Source organism: Pecten maximus, chromosome 12 (genome assembly GCF_902652985.1).
Source record: "Pecten maximus chromosome 12, xPecMax1.1, whole genome shotgun sequence".
In the NCBI taxonomy this organism is placed as follows: Eukaryota; Metazoa; Mollusca; class Bivalvia; order Pectinida; family Pectinidae; genus Pecten; species Pecten maximus.
In genome coordinates, this window is record NC_047026.1 from 25,359,296 (window position 1) to 25,374,721 (window position 15,426).

The 15,426-nt window shown below is 36.3% G+C and overlaps 1 protein-coding gene across 1 annotated transcript; it reads right to left on the bottom strand.

Annotated features, from left to right (window-relative positions):
• Positions 1–1,313: 1,313 nt before the first annotated feature.
• On the bottom strand, positions 1,314–13,450 carry LOC117339294 (dual specificity protein phosphatase 1-like). The gene is made up of 4 exons (XM_033900806.1): positions 12,913–13,450; positions 6,571–6,686; positions 6,075–6,294; positions 1,314–4,277 (listed from the first exon to the last, which is right to left on the bottom strand). Exons 1-4 carry the CDS (start codon positions 13,316–13,318, stop codon positions 3,907–3,909), a joined length of 1,113 nt encoding a protein of 370 aa, XP_033756697.1. The 5' UTR covers positions 13,319–13,450; the 3' UTR covers positions 1,314–3,906.
• Between the last annotated feature and the right edge of the window lie 1,976 nt (positions 13,451–15,426).

Below are 15,426 nucleotides of genomic sequence, written 5' to 3' on the forward strand. Positions count from 1 at the left end.
ATTTGTTGACATGCCTAGTCTAGCGCAAATTTATATCACGATGCAATTCACTACTCCTGTCATATTTTTTTTGTCGCGAAAATCACGTAAACAAAATTGTCACTCAAAGTGCTCAATTATACAACAGTGTTTTCATCCATATAGAGGCATGACTCAAGTATCTGACAGTGTCTGTTGTCATCGAGCCAAAGACAAGTGATCATCTTCATTGATTCTGCCTTTTTAAAAAGTGCGTGACAGACGTTTGACGTCACTTCCGCTAACAATGAAGTACATCCACCTAGGCCTACGGCGATGAACTCAATGACCAGGCAATGCATTTACGGTTTAGTCAGCTTGTCAAAAACGATGGCTCTCCTCGCCTCTTTCAACAATGAACAACCAAGCTAACAGCATCAGCCATGTCTTTCATGCTACTTTACACGCACACCATACCCGGAAGCAGTTGGCAGCAAATAACGTGTTTTCTTCAGAACATAAAAGTTATTATTCTCGGCCTTTTTAGTTTCACGTCCCCACATCATTTGACTCCTACGCACATGCGTACAATTATAATGCACAGAAAGTCGAATCCATGACGAATTTCGTTGATCCCTAGACATCCACAATACCGCAAATGTATCATTATGAATCTACGAATAAATGCAGTTTGTGTGACAACATCCTCGAGACGTAGGCTTGAATATAATTCAGTAATTGAAATAAGCAGTTTAGGCTCAGTGATTGTGAGAGCTTATTTACTCGTGCAATGTTTCCATTAAAAACATAACCCCATTCCAATACCTCCATAACGAAAACAAAAGTATAGCCTTACATGAACTTTGCTAGACGGGTGGCGAATCTGGCGATCAATGTCAAAATTGTTTGCATGTTACAACATAATGCTACAATTCCACCATAATTTACCTGCTTCCTTACAAATAGTTAATTAGATTATAACGTGTGACCGCTGACTTTGTCAAAATCGAATGCACGTGTTCTAACAATTAAACATGCATGTAGCTTGTCGTTTAAATTGAATCAAAAAGAATCCAGTCTAACCCTAGGTTTGTCAGAGAAATATTTCACAATGGTAGATAAATGGCAGAATCTGAAAACTTAATTCTGTAAAATGTCATCTACAAAATACCGGTACTTTGAAATTGAAGACAAGATAATAGCTCCGAGTGAAGATTTGTCTTCCCTTAGTTTTGAAGTCAATATGCGTGTATTTTTTCTTCTGTACAAATTCAAGTTTCTTGCTTCTTGGACAAACTGATGCAATGTACATAAAGTATGTTCGTATTTAGCATAATAAAAACAAACGAACCGAATTCATTTAATCTTTATTCAACCTTCAAAGTCAAAAATTGAAGAGACATCAGTGTAGCACAATGTGGAGTTGCCGAGATATAATGATTCTTTGATCAAGACCTTGAACTCTCTCAAACCGGCGACCCCACAATACAAGTATCAAAATAGAGATTTTTAAAACAAATATCGAACTCGTAATTTACCTGTACATTTCAAATAAAACATGCCATCAATGTTTTTTTTTTAACAAAATACATATCACTATGTAATCTATCATTGACGTTCAAGCTTAATGGACACAGACCAAAAATTCAAGGACATGTCAAGGTCACATGGCAGAATTCAAGGCTTTTCAAGATCGTATGCATTCTCAAATGATACTCATCACCTTGAACCCCTTCAACTTCCATGTCGCGCGCCTTATTAACTACGCCTAAAAGGATATACAACATTTACCTATCCTATCCCGTATTAAAATATACACAAGACTTTGAAAGATACATGTATACTAGTAGTGACTTTGAAAATGTGCGCATTGTTTTCGTATGAAATACATAATTAGTCAAAGGGACGATGTCTGAAAATGTATTTTTTGTAGAAATAGATTGGTGCACATTTAATGAATTTGATATGAAACGAAAATTTTGATAATGAACGCTCTGCTGTCTGCATTGACGACCTTTCCCTGGTATGAAGTACATCAGTGTCATTACATCATCTTCACAGAGAAGAGTAAACGTGCATAATTTTATATTTTTAATATAAAATCTATCTACACCATTTTTATTAAACACAACAAATAAACATGTATACGAAAAATAAATTAATAATGTAACCATACATCTACAAAATTACAAATTATTGATTCCCCAACAGGACTGAATCAATCAACTGTAGGACAGTTATCACAGTAGGCCTACAGATAATATCACAACACCGAGATCCCGGACAGATGGCGCACACCAGTGCATGGTCTTTGATTCTGTGTACACTCTTAGTTTCAACGATTTTTCTTATTCATCTATGACTATTTCTTGTATTCCTATGCTCTTTTGACTAACCGTGACTATTTTTGTTCTTTCAATCTGTCCGAAAAAAATACTAGTAAGATGACCACCACTTCTGTTTCCGAAAATAAAACCTGCATTATACATCTGGGAAAGAACAGGAACAAACTTCAAGACCAGCAGTGTCTAGGTTATTCTAGTCGGATTCTAAGTTATCACTAAGGACCGCGTGTTACATACAAATGACTATTTTATATCATGAGAAATAATTACATTTCAATCCAATATGACTGTCTGTCGGTCATGTTTGTATCCAATAACACCCAGAATGTAGTTTGTATAACTAGATGAAATTTCATAAAGATGTCTTCTGCATTGTCCGAGATACAGCTCGAACTTCAAATCTCAAATCTAAGATGTCTGCTTGTCGGCCGTCCTGGTTACCAATCAGTTCGAAAATGTATTATACTGACTGGTAACTAAGCAACATGGTGGAATTCCAGGAAGCTAAGACGTCTCTAGTACTTTTTCTGAGAAATAGTGCAAGGATAGACCACTGACCAAAGGCGATTTGCGTAACCCACCATATACTGATAGTGGGTTAAAAATACGTGTCTTTTCTTATCGAATCTTTGTTCATCTGGGATTAAGTATTCACAAATCTTCGGACATAGTTAAGAATACATGGGGCGAAAAATGGATAAGATAAAGTATGGAGCGGTTTTAAACAACCTGTACCATGTCCAAAAATACTCAGTTATGAATTTCAACTTTTTACTGTAACGTAATATAATCCTTCTTTTAAACATCCAAATATTGCATTCTATATTTTCTGATTTATTTAATTTAAAAAAAAGATCCCGAAACGAAAGTTTCCGGTTTATTTGCTTTACAATGTGGAGTTTTTTTCGGAGATATTATCATTATTATTGCAGTTACATATAAAAATACACATTATTAAAACATGACGGTTTCCCTAGACAAGGTAAAAAAAGTGCATAAAATATTAATCATGTGACAAATCTACATCCGACCTGAAAGTTACTTCCGGCCATATTGCACCATAATTTCAATTCGATATTCAATTAAAATATCCGTGTCCTGGCTAAGCTTAGTCTGACAACGATAACGTATCGATAAAGTATTTCGTGTCAAAACACTGCTATAACCTTCTCAACTGTTTGTCAATCGTAGCTCGTAACATCTGCAGTTCCCTGACTTCCGGTATACATAGGTCTGTATAAAACCCGTATAACATAATATGGAATGCAACTAGCATAACCTAAGTGTCTTTATAGTAACTACAGCACCAACAAGTCCGTACCTTTCTCAATGGCCTCATTGGCCTGCATTCGTTTCTCGGCATTAGACATTTCACAATCGCCTTTGCTGTGCGGCAGATTCCAAACATTCCAAATATTCTTCTTGCTGTGTCACCGCGCATGCCATCAAAATAACACTTCAAAACTGACTGCCGTTCTTTCTTCAATATTCCAATTGAAGATTCGAGTCCGCCTTAAATGTAGCGACTGAAGGATACAAATCCACAAAATGATCAATGTGGTTTTCACCTGGATAACTGGGTACTGGGGTGTACGTCAAACTCTCAGGTGAAGGTAAGTACTGGACTCTGCAGCAGTTGCACAGGGCTATGCAATATGGTGGTCGGTGGTATTTCTTCATGACCGAAGAAAGAAAATGCCGGTGATGAAGATGTCACAAGTCGACATGGAGATGCTGGAGGCGAGTATTTCCTTTTATTATTCCGCGTTTGAATTTCTTTCTCGAAGTCCAAAAGCTGTTGCAAGAAACTTATGTTTGGTGAAATCACGCTCCGGCGAGACTTAACAAATTCGAAAGCTTCGTCCAAACTAAGACATTGGCTCTGCATGATGTAAGCCAGACAGATCGTAGCAGATCGGCTGATTCCGGCCTGGCAGTGCACGAGGGTCTTACCGCCCTGACGCTTGACTTCATCTGAAAATAAGCAAAAATTCATGAAAATTACTTTAAATGTTAGCATGAAAAAATGCATCTGTTATTCACATTTTCAATATTACTCGTTGTTGTGGTTAATGTATGTTTGAATATGAATGTTTGTTTTAAGTTTTAAGGGTCACCTTTATGATTTCGTTTCGTAATTTGAGTACGTACAACTAAATATATGCAACGCTTGCAACGTCCAAGAATAGTCCGTTGTTTTTTGCAATATTTCTAACTATCAACGAGAGTTCCGCAGCTTCTGTGTAATTACATGAGAGGCCACAGTAATTATTTCCTGTACAAATTGATTATCTTTGCATTTCCATGATTTCTGATTCTAATTAAAAGAAGCTGCACAGCATCCCACAAGTGTTTACCTGTCTACTTTAACATCGAGAAAACTTTGATGGTGCTAGCGTATACGATTGCATAACAAATAGTCTTAATGAGCATCACTTCTTGGGAGACTAGAAAATGAAGCGGGCTGAAGTTAGCAGCGGATTCGTTATTCGTTATTGGGGATTCGAATAACAGCGGATTGGGGATTTAGTTTTTTATGTTTAAATGATATTCGAATCCCAAATAACGAATAACGAATCCGCTGCTAACTTCAGCCCGCTAGAAAATGAAACCTTCACGCAAGTTATGCTTAAAATTCTGGATATATTCACTAGTGTGCCTTTGAATTGTGATATCTACTATATTTTTTTTTTAATTTTTTGTGTACTTTAATTATCTTCGATATTTATCCAATTCCCAGACACTCCCTCGACACTTAAGTCTACATAAGTATCCCTTACAGTGATTGCTGTGTGTTTTCTGTGTCGGTTTCATCAGCAGTGTCTCACTGTGTCTGCCGACGAGCGCGTGGGTGTTAGTTCGATCGATCCGGGCCCGCTCCGGTGACACTATTATAGCCAGCACGACTACCGTAGTCTAGTGAATAACGGCCCTGCTAAAACTTTTTATCCTCCAACGTCCAACTAAAGTGTGTATTGTTGAGTTATTATTATTACTTCGACATCTTTTTATTATGTTTTTTTTAACAATTTACTTTTTTTAAATTTAATTTAACACTTTCCACACTTTAACACGAGATAAACATATAGGGAACGTAAATATATGTTTCAGAAGTAGAACCTCTGAGCTTCATCTTCTGGAAATATACTCGAACGTTTACAACAGTGAATTCTGTCTGTATCGCTTGTCGGTCCTGGATCGGGCACCTGTTATCTCACCATTATAAAGGCCATCTACGCAATACATTTTACATAAATAACGAATGCCATTTTTTCATCAAATAAAAGAAATAGTACAAAAGATACGATGACTCGATGCCATATATTGTTATCTACACCTATTGCCGGATTTCCTGTAATTTTGCACATTTCTTATAATGCCTAGATTCAACAGATTTCAAAAATGTGCTAAATCGATACATTTTTAAAGACGTGTGTTGTCCATTGATTTTGTTTTTATTTGTGTCCTATGAAACACTTTATCTAGATATAACTGTCACAACAATGCGTCACATCAAGCGTGAGTCAGGATAGGACGTTAACTTGGGACATTCGCCGGAACCGCACACTTCACAACGCCCGCTTCCGGTCAAAAAATCACAGACGCTATGTTGAACTGGTATGATTAATCGTTTAAGAATGACCTGTGTTGTGAGTGTCATTGATACAAAAGATTTAAGAGTGAGTGTTGCCTGGTCGTCATGGTGATATGGTTAGTATAACAACTTACCAATAACACAACACAAAATGACAAGCTTACAAGTGAACGCACCTATGAACGATATTGCTTCCGTGAACCACGTAGAAAGGTCAACCAGGGGGTTGTCATCGACGGGGATGTTCTTATATCGGAAGTCGGCATCAAAATGATTCTGACAATTGTTTGAAACATTCAAGATGGCGGTGATACCATGTGTCAGCAGAACGTCCTTGCCCGCTGCGCTCAGGGCGTTACCAATATAGAGATGGGCCAAGAGTTCAACCGGCTCCGACTGAAAAAGATAAAAGTTAATAATATTATAACATTTTAAAGATCATTTTGTAAATATATTTCTGAATTACGAACACGGTCTTTATGTTTAGCTACAAATGATTTTCCACTACAACAGTAGCTACTTCACACTCAATACATGTATTTCCAAGTTGCACCTTTAACGTCATTATAAATACAATCACAGTGAAAACAAAGGAAAAGATTATCATATCGATTGTATATATTATAATTTTAATTACATATATCTATTATTCTCTCAAAAATGTTGACGTACCGGAACTGAGATGTTGTGGAAGAGTGGAGTATTGGAGGCGGTGGTGGACATGGAGTCCTCTTGGCACTGTTTGGTGCATAGTGACGGGAATTGCTGTTTGAATGTGTTGTATCCACCTGAAATGCACAAAACATTATGATTACAACAAAGTACATATACCTAACACGGAGTTAACCTTCTTTAAACAGAACACGCTTATCCTTTCTGAACAGCTGGCCCTTGTACACTTCTAGGGTCTCCTTATGTATTTATATGTTGTCTTAGACTCTGAGTTATAATTTACATGTTGCGCTTTTGTGTACATGGTAAAATTACATACTTGCAAAACATCTACAAAACAGCAATTACTCTTAGTAACAACCAATCTAATCAACTAATTCACTATAACACGTTGTAGTTGCAAAGACGCGGATGTAGAGTTTTTAAAACACAGGCGGACATTTAGTAATTATACTGCATCGCAACAAGGTGCCCACGCGATCACTTTCTGTTGTATACAATTTGTTCGTCATGACAACGTACGTGACAAATTAATATACAAGGACTGGCACACATTCTTAATTAATCTGCTTACGTGTTTTACGAGGGCGTCCAGCTAATTATGAGTAATAATATCCTATATGATTACAATAATCACACTAGACCGATATGTATACACGGTTCTATCAGATTTTGTTTGTTACTGTTTTTAAAATATATGCTTAGTTTCTCACTTTTTATTTTTACTATTTAAAGAAGTGACATAGTTAAAGAGAGGAGTGTCGTCTATTTATACACAATGACCACTTTGTCCGATACACTTGGCAATGCACGTGACGTTTGCAATTTTTTTTCCAATTATTAAGTGATGAGAGGCTCAAAGTATTCAATGCCAAAAAATCGTCATTCTCTCTCTCGATCGACCGATCATGTAAACAGCTATTTCCGGACAATATCCTATATATCTAAATGTCAAGTTGTGTTCATTTTTTATTAACTATAGTCATACAAACTACATATATATGTGCACGCTATGACAGGACATTGTAAGGTACTAACTAGTCATATCCTTTATTAGGAATACTTAATAAATATAACATCTGCATTATCTGCTTATTTTAGATTGCATGCATGACAAAGCTTTTACTATACCATAGACCACAATCAGTTCTATATTAGGTATCTGAATTAACATAAACATACACAGATGTTGCAAATTTGCACAGAGCGAGTATATCTATAGTGTATATATCTTCTCATATTTTCTTGTATACGTTTATCGTAAGTGCATATGTAATTTTTGGTAACATTCCTTGCATTAAACCGTTTCCAGGAAAAGAATCCTACTGACAGAGGGCTTAATCGTGGGGGTTCTATGCGGTTTATAATTTATAAATGCAAATTATATAGACTCGAAATACTTTGGTGGGAGGTTGGCCCCACCCACTCATTACATGTATATATATAATTACCTTTATGTGCGCACCTGGTCAGTAATTACCTGTACATGACTGACGGTAACAGGCGATACATATATGATACATGTGTTAGTATATTTATTCACACCAATCGGCAACAAACAACATGAACAAAACTATTATAGAAATATGAATGGTCAGCTATTTAATTGTGATCTACATGTAGGTAGTCGTGTCCGTGTGCCACGCGATTGTGGTGAACCTTACAATACAGTATGAAAAGCTGATAATAATATTAAAGGTATTAATACAAATGTTTGTCCTAGTAGGGTCAGAGCTATAGTCACGGGGGCGCACCTGTTATGCGACAGGGGGGGGGGGGGGGGGGGGGGGGGGGGGGGTATTTGTACCCGTTTAAGTGTATATACTATACATCCGTTGACCAATGCAATGCTCATTGAAATTCTTATTGCGTGATAATGACGCACCTACTGGTCACTAATGGTCAGAATGGACAAACACCGGAAGCTGATTACGTGTATGTGTTGACTCAACAATCTCACGTGGGTATTTATCAATTAATGGACAAATAATAATGCTCCTATTCTCACTAAACAAAGTATAAATTCATACCACACGTTTACCAAGCTGCGGTCAGACTCCCACCTCCCGTATGTTGCTGATAAAAGCTCGACTTCGTGAGAGGATGGGTCATTTTTCTTAGGATTGACTCTACGTACGTAATGGTCTTAAATATTCCATTTTTCCGGTAAAAAATATATATATTCTAAATAAAGAATATAAAATTTCGAAACTTTACAGCACTTAAAATACTTTTTATACAAGTAAAAAGTCCATATAACCGCTCCCGACTCAAAACTCCGGAACCATGTACGTAACAATGTATATACTCCCATGAGATTTATTATCCACCCAAATCGCCCTATTGTTATAAACCAGTGTCACGACTTAAGGTGTATGGAAACATAATCGGTCATCGATCTTTGATTAAAATCGGACGTTGATTGTTTCCGGCGCGTTCGGACAAGCGGTAAGAGGCGCTATGCATATAAAAGAATTGTTTGACACGGGCTTGGCCCACAGGGTTTATAATTACTATCTCATCTATAATTACCAAAATTCTCCACCCAGAATGACAGTTTCGGCGAAAACGCTGTGAAGTGTCAAAACTATACAAGGCCCATTTACCAAACGCCATTGGTCAATTGGTGAATTAGCTATAAACTAATTAACGTACATTTTTTGTATACACAGATCGTATTTTTATACTTTGTGTTACAGACTACACGATTGGCCACCAATCTATGTTATTGAGACCGATTTCATTTTTACTTTAATTATAATAGAAATGAGAAAAAAAAACATATCAAAAGAAACAAATATTCGATTCGAAGGGAAACCGTCAGAGGAAACAGGTGTAGAGAAATCGATATAGATCTATAACATAATGTATCGATAACATCGCCAACTTAGGGGAAGTGCGAGGTTGAAATCGATAGGTTTCCAGTACTCTCAACTCGACATTGCCAGCGTTAGAAACACACTTAACATACCGGCGCTTTCGATCCTATCTCCAACATCTATGTGAAGTACCACTGATGTATTCCTATATAATCTAACGACTTGGATGTTGACAGGATGTCGATAATACTTCGACCTAACACAGGGACCCGAGGAATTGTTACGGTCTATGGATTCTGTTCCAGTGTATGTAGTATTTCAGACGTTTTATGTGGACAGATCAACACTTAGACATTTTGTTTGTTTGCTTGATTGTTTTGGGGTTGTTTTTTTCCTTTTTTTGGGGGGGGGGGGGGGCAATTAGTCTCGGACACGCATATACTATTCCACATTCTCATATCAAAACCCCAAAGTCCAAACGCTCATAGAATTTATTTCTTGAAACAAGTATCAGGTCCCTGCGTAGTATATAATGTAGTTTCTCTACGACCGAACTATGCTATCACTGCTATTAAAGGTATCCCTAATTTGAGGTGAACGCCATGGAACATAAGTTATAATTATAACTCAAATTATTCATACTCTCTTATCTCAAAACAAAATCAAAATCAATTTTAAACTTTTGAGCTATCTTCAAAAGTGATGTCTAGTTAGGACCGGAAACAGACACAAGATATTTATTGCACTTAAGTACGATAAATCGGTTTAATATTTTATTTCATCTTTATTGATAGGCAGTGAAGTGAATCAGAGTAAATGTCTGCCTGGGGTTATCAACTTTCTCATGTGCTCAGGAGTTCGTTGAACAGCGGAAACTGTTCCCATATTTCCCACAAGTGTCCGAGAGGACAACGCCTTTGTTAATACAAGATCTTTATAATAAGAAATAATACAACACTGTTTACTTGGCAAACAGGGGGTGTTTGTTACGATAACTGTATACAACGAGCGTCACTGACCGAAAAGTTACCATATCTCACCTCTGTTCATAGACCAATGAACCTCGGATATACAATGCAATGAACTTCACAGTGATAGACCATAAGTTTTAACAGGAATAATTTTTCGAATAAGATTAGATACAATAAAATATTGTGATACAAGCTTCTAATATGTGGACGTCACAATCTCATAGCCTAAATGACATCCAACCTATTTTTAAATTGCATTCACCGTAGGCATCGCCCCAGTATGACGCATCTGACATTTTCATTTAAATTTGAAGAATGTACATATAATCCGTTTTTGTTGTTTATGGTAGTTATTGTTTACCTGCTGTAATATATGAAACGCGAGCATTTAACGAGATAGCAACTGCTGACGTGATGCGTATTTTATGACACTGTCAACCATTTTGAGTTTGTCTTTGTTTTTAATTACGTACTATATTTTTTTTTGCGTAACCTGGTCCAAAACTTGGTATTTGTTTACAACATTTGATATTAGTTAATACCAGTTCAGACAAAAACATCCTTATATAGGGTTTATTTTAGACAACACGTGACACAGATCCAGACATCTTCACGCCTGTGTACTATATAGGTTTTAAGACTACAATGAGAACACCATATGCTACCCATTTTCTATACCATAAATTTAACAGGATAGGTCAGGTGACATGCAAAATTAAACAGGATGCACAATTGTGCACATGTATAATTAAATGTAAATATTGTACATTATAAAGTCTATCTTCCTTACAACTTTATTGTTTTGTTTTTGTTTCGATATTCCCATTGTTTTATTACCCATATATTACACAGGTTTCTTATTGTCCCTAATGTAGCCATCAAAATTCCAACAAGCTTAAAATCTGTGACAATGAAAAAAATCCAGTAGACAATAGACACGTGTTAAAGAATTTGAGTTAAAAGTGTGATATCGATGCTAGAATTCAAATTTTGTCGTTTTTAAATTTTTATTAAGAACATGGTTTTTCAATGCGTTTCGTTATATTTTTGCATATTAAATACATGTATGATGTATATCCCTATCAGGTAAGTATGAAGAACGATTATCTCATAATAATACAAACGGACTGGAATTTACAGTATTTGTTTCTCAATCAATTATTACAGCGATTGAACGTGTTGAACCCATAAACGCCACTTAGTGTGTGTTCATGAAGCAATAAATACATTCAGATAGATCTGCCTAGAGATGTATAGAGGACCACCTCCGGTGCTAAGCCCTGCCGCTTACAACTTCCTGCATACGATACCACAGGATTTCGATGTTCGCCACGATAAGCCCCGTCTTATCAGCAGAGACACGAAGTTCTCAGTTTGAGCTGTAATTGGTGCCGAAATCTTACACCCATATTGAACCTTACACGCTCAAGAGATGCACGTCTCTATAGATTGAGTAAATAACACCTTAAAATAACATCTTTGATGACGAATTTTATAACAAATATCATAGTGTTTCGTATTGATAGTCATTTTAAGATATGATATGATATCAAGAATGATGTTGCAGTGTGTATAACGGAACAAGGAAGACTGGGTATCTACGTACTTGCTTATGTATATATTCTATTAAGTGAATTTAATCATGTATTTATCAGGATATAATAAATCGTATTAGTCCTGAATATAATAAATCGTTCAAGTCCTAAATATAATAAATCGTACAAGTCCTAAATATAATAAATCGTACTTTAGTTGTGAACTGAAATCCGAACACGACGTTTGTGATGTTAGATTTAGTATTTACAGAGACATATATAGATATATATATGTCTCTGGTTGTTAGATTTGTTTGTAGTGGAATACTCATCAAACTTATCATTACAAAATCTAATATGTATGACTTGCTTATAATTCCCTTGTGTAGGAGTATTATAACCACACAGCTGACTGTCTACATAGACAGTATTAAGATGTAAGCTCATTATATAGAAGATAAATATTGCATTCCCTGTGTTCTTTTATTAACTTTACACGTCGTTATTAAAGAAAGCGGATTTTTAGCCGAGGGATAAAGCTTTCCCGACACGAACACGCTATCCTAAAGCAAAGCTGATTGTGTAGCGTATTTGTGAAAAGTCTTTTTCGTGTCTGAGGAGTTCACAATCAAAACAATGACGCGTCTAACCTAGGCGATTTGACAGTTACACGGCCCATTTTATAGCAAGATAAAATTACAGAAAACAAATAAATTTCTATATATTTAGCTATAAACACAGGCTTTTACGAATCGTGATTATTCTCTATAAGATATTTATAAATGTTGAGGTGCTGTAGCCCAATTATGTCAACCAAAATTATCAGAAAAAAGTTTATAAACAAATGCTCAGAGAAAACATATTACATTTTGTACATTCTACTACGTTTCTACTACGTGTACATATATTTACCCATATATACATAAATATAAAATTTAATAAACATGCACACATTTCAATTTTTTCAATTAAATTAAATTAAATGTTATGTTTGATTTAGTAAAATAAATCGCTCACCTTTCAGGATTAAACACTTTGCATCTTTGGCGAGCTTGCATAAGGTATGGTAGACGATGATGAGATCGGAGGTATCAACCCCCGAACTGTTGTTGTTGATGGCGTTTAGTGTAGGGAGACACGGCCCTTCCTGGTCATACACTACAATGGTAGAAAATTGTCCGGAGATGAGCCTGTTTTTTGTTTCCACTCCTAGCATGGATTCTAGGTGGACCTGACCACCATTTGCGAATCTCCTCTTTAGAATTGGGGGACAGTACATATTACAAGCCCCAGTGATGTGCTCTTCGTTGTACGCTATGTATGGCCGACTGTCTACAATTAATACTTTACTAGCTGTTTTAGAATTCACCATTTCGTTTTCCATCACCTGCTTCAGTTGATAAACATTCACTCTAAAAGCCATAGTATAGTGATATGTCACTCGTAGTACTAGCGTATGTGTGGATATCTCGCCGTCTGCTCGGTAAATACTGGAATGTAGCCGAGTTGTGGTCGTAGCCCATTCATAAAACTGCTTGTAAATCAAGCGCCTATATAAACAGCAGGAATGAATCTCTTCCGGCTGATAAATTATCATACGCCTAATTTGGGTAGGCGGTTTACTCACACATTACGCGTTGTAATGTAGTTCTACGTACTTACAATGCTATTGATTAAACTAAACGCTCAGTAAGCGATCGTTGGTATAATTTGTGAGACCGGCCAGTATGCAGGCCTCTGCTTGTCTTTGTTAACAGGATTAAAATGTATTATGAATTTCAATCTATGTGGATTTTATGAATGAAAATCCTCAAACCATTACGTCATCATATCATTTTCATCCGCGAATGGAAGCCACGCCCCCTAAAACCTTATTTAGCGCCCACATTTCCTTTCAGCGTAACTCTACCGGATGTAAACAAACCTCAACCATGTGAGTGAGCTAGATACAATTAGCAGACGACAGCCTCTGGCTTTTCCCGCCTGATCGGGTTCGTTAGCAAATTACGAGGCAATGTCATTACATAATTTTCCACTCCGATGAAAGGGACAGGTGGAATTAATCTTCTCTTTCGACAGGAAATCAATGTTTTGTGCGCGCGGCGCACTGATTTTCACTATAGGTAGGCGTTTATGCGTTTTGGAATACGCTGCACGAGGTAAATGCATTTGGACATGCATTTTATTGTGCATGGTTCCTGTAATTTGCAATGGTTAACGCAGCACTATATGAAGAAATATGGTATTGACGTCATGTTTTCTAGTGATAATCTAAGCGCAATAATAAAACACAAATTATCTCTGATCGTACAAGCCGTTACACCGGGGGTATTATACATTTTAGAATGACCGCTGATAGTCCCTTTGGTAACACACTCTATACCATCTACAAACTCCATATAAAAATAATGTATCTTTATTAAAAAAACAAGCTTTATAACTTATATCACTGAATTATCTAAGTCAGTGTTTAAATATACATAATATGTACAGGCATATCAACCACTTGTTTGCCGGATGGAAGACATTTCGTGTAGGAGGAAATCGGAGCACCCCGAGACTTTCACGTCCAATCGAGGAACGTGGATGGTTACTGATTTTACGCTTGTATTTATTTGCTGATGAGTTCAATACCTTAGATGAAGAATTAAAATAAAACAAAAAACGATCTTATCACGGCCGTCGACACTCGGAAAACCAACCGGGTCTTTCCGTCATATCTTCGGGAAAACACCGATATATATACTATATTTTATACATGGCCGTTCATTATGTAATCCTCTGTATTCGGCTTTGGGGAATTGAATCCAGGTCGCCTGGGCGAAAGCTCTGCGCCACGCGACTTCCCAACTATGAATTATGAGGAATTGTGGTGGGGAACACATGTACCATCATTTAGTATTATCGATATTAGACAGCATTGTATCAAATTGATATAAAAACTAAAACTGTCATATTTTTATTCGTACCTACTTTCCATGATGTCACAGTTGGGAAACTGTAGCTAATCTCCACTTCATATTATTAGTGATTTATTACATGTGCTTCATGCTAAACTTGGCCCCAGACGTGTAAGTAATTAGCAAAATCAATTATCGCGAAACAGTGTCAATGCATGTATATATTTTAGTTTAGCCTTTAAACAATATTTATTAGAGAATGAGTTATACAATACAATAAATCAAAAGTATACAAGAGGATTTGGTAACAAGCTTAGAGCTTATGTAAAACCATCTCCTTATTAATGATAGACATAGATATAAAGTAGAGTGATCATGGGAATGCTGGTGTTAAACAATAATGTTACTGTCCGAGTACTGTTCATGTTTTCATAATTACATACAGAATAATTATACAACAAGTATAAGAGACTAATGTAGTAAAGGTACGTTATAGGTACAATGTATTTTACATACGAGAAAACAACTGATCCAAGTAAATACTATATTTTATACATGGCCGTTCATTATGTAATCCTCTGTACTCCTCTATACCCTATTATCAAACAGTTCCGATGATTTTGTCTTTTTC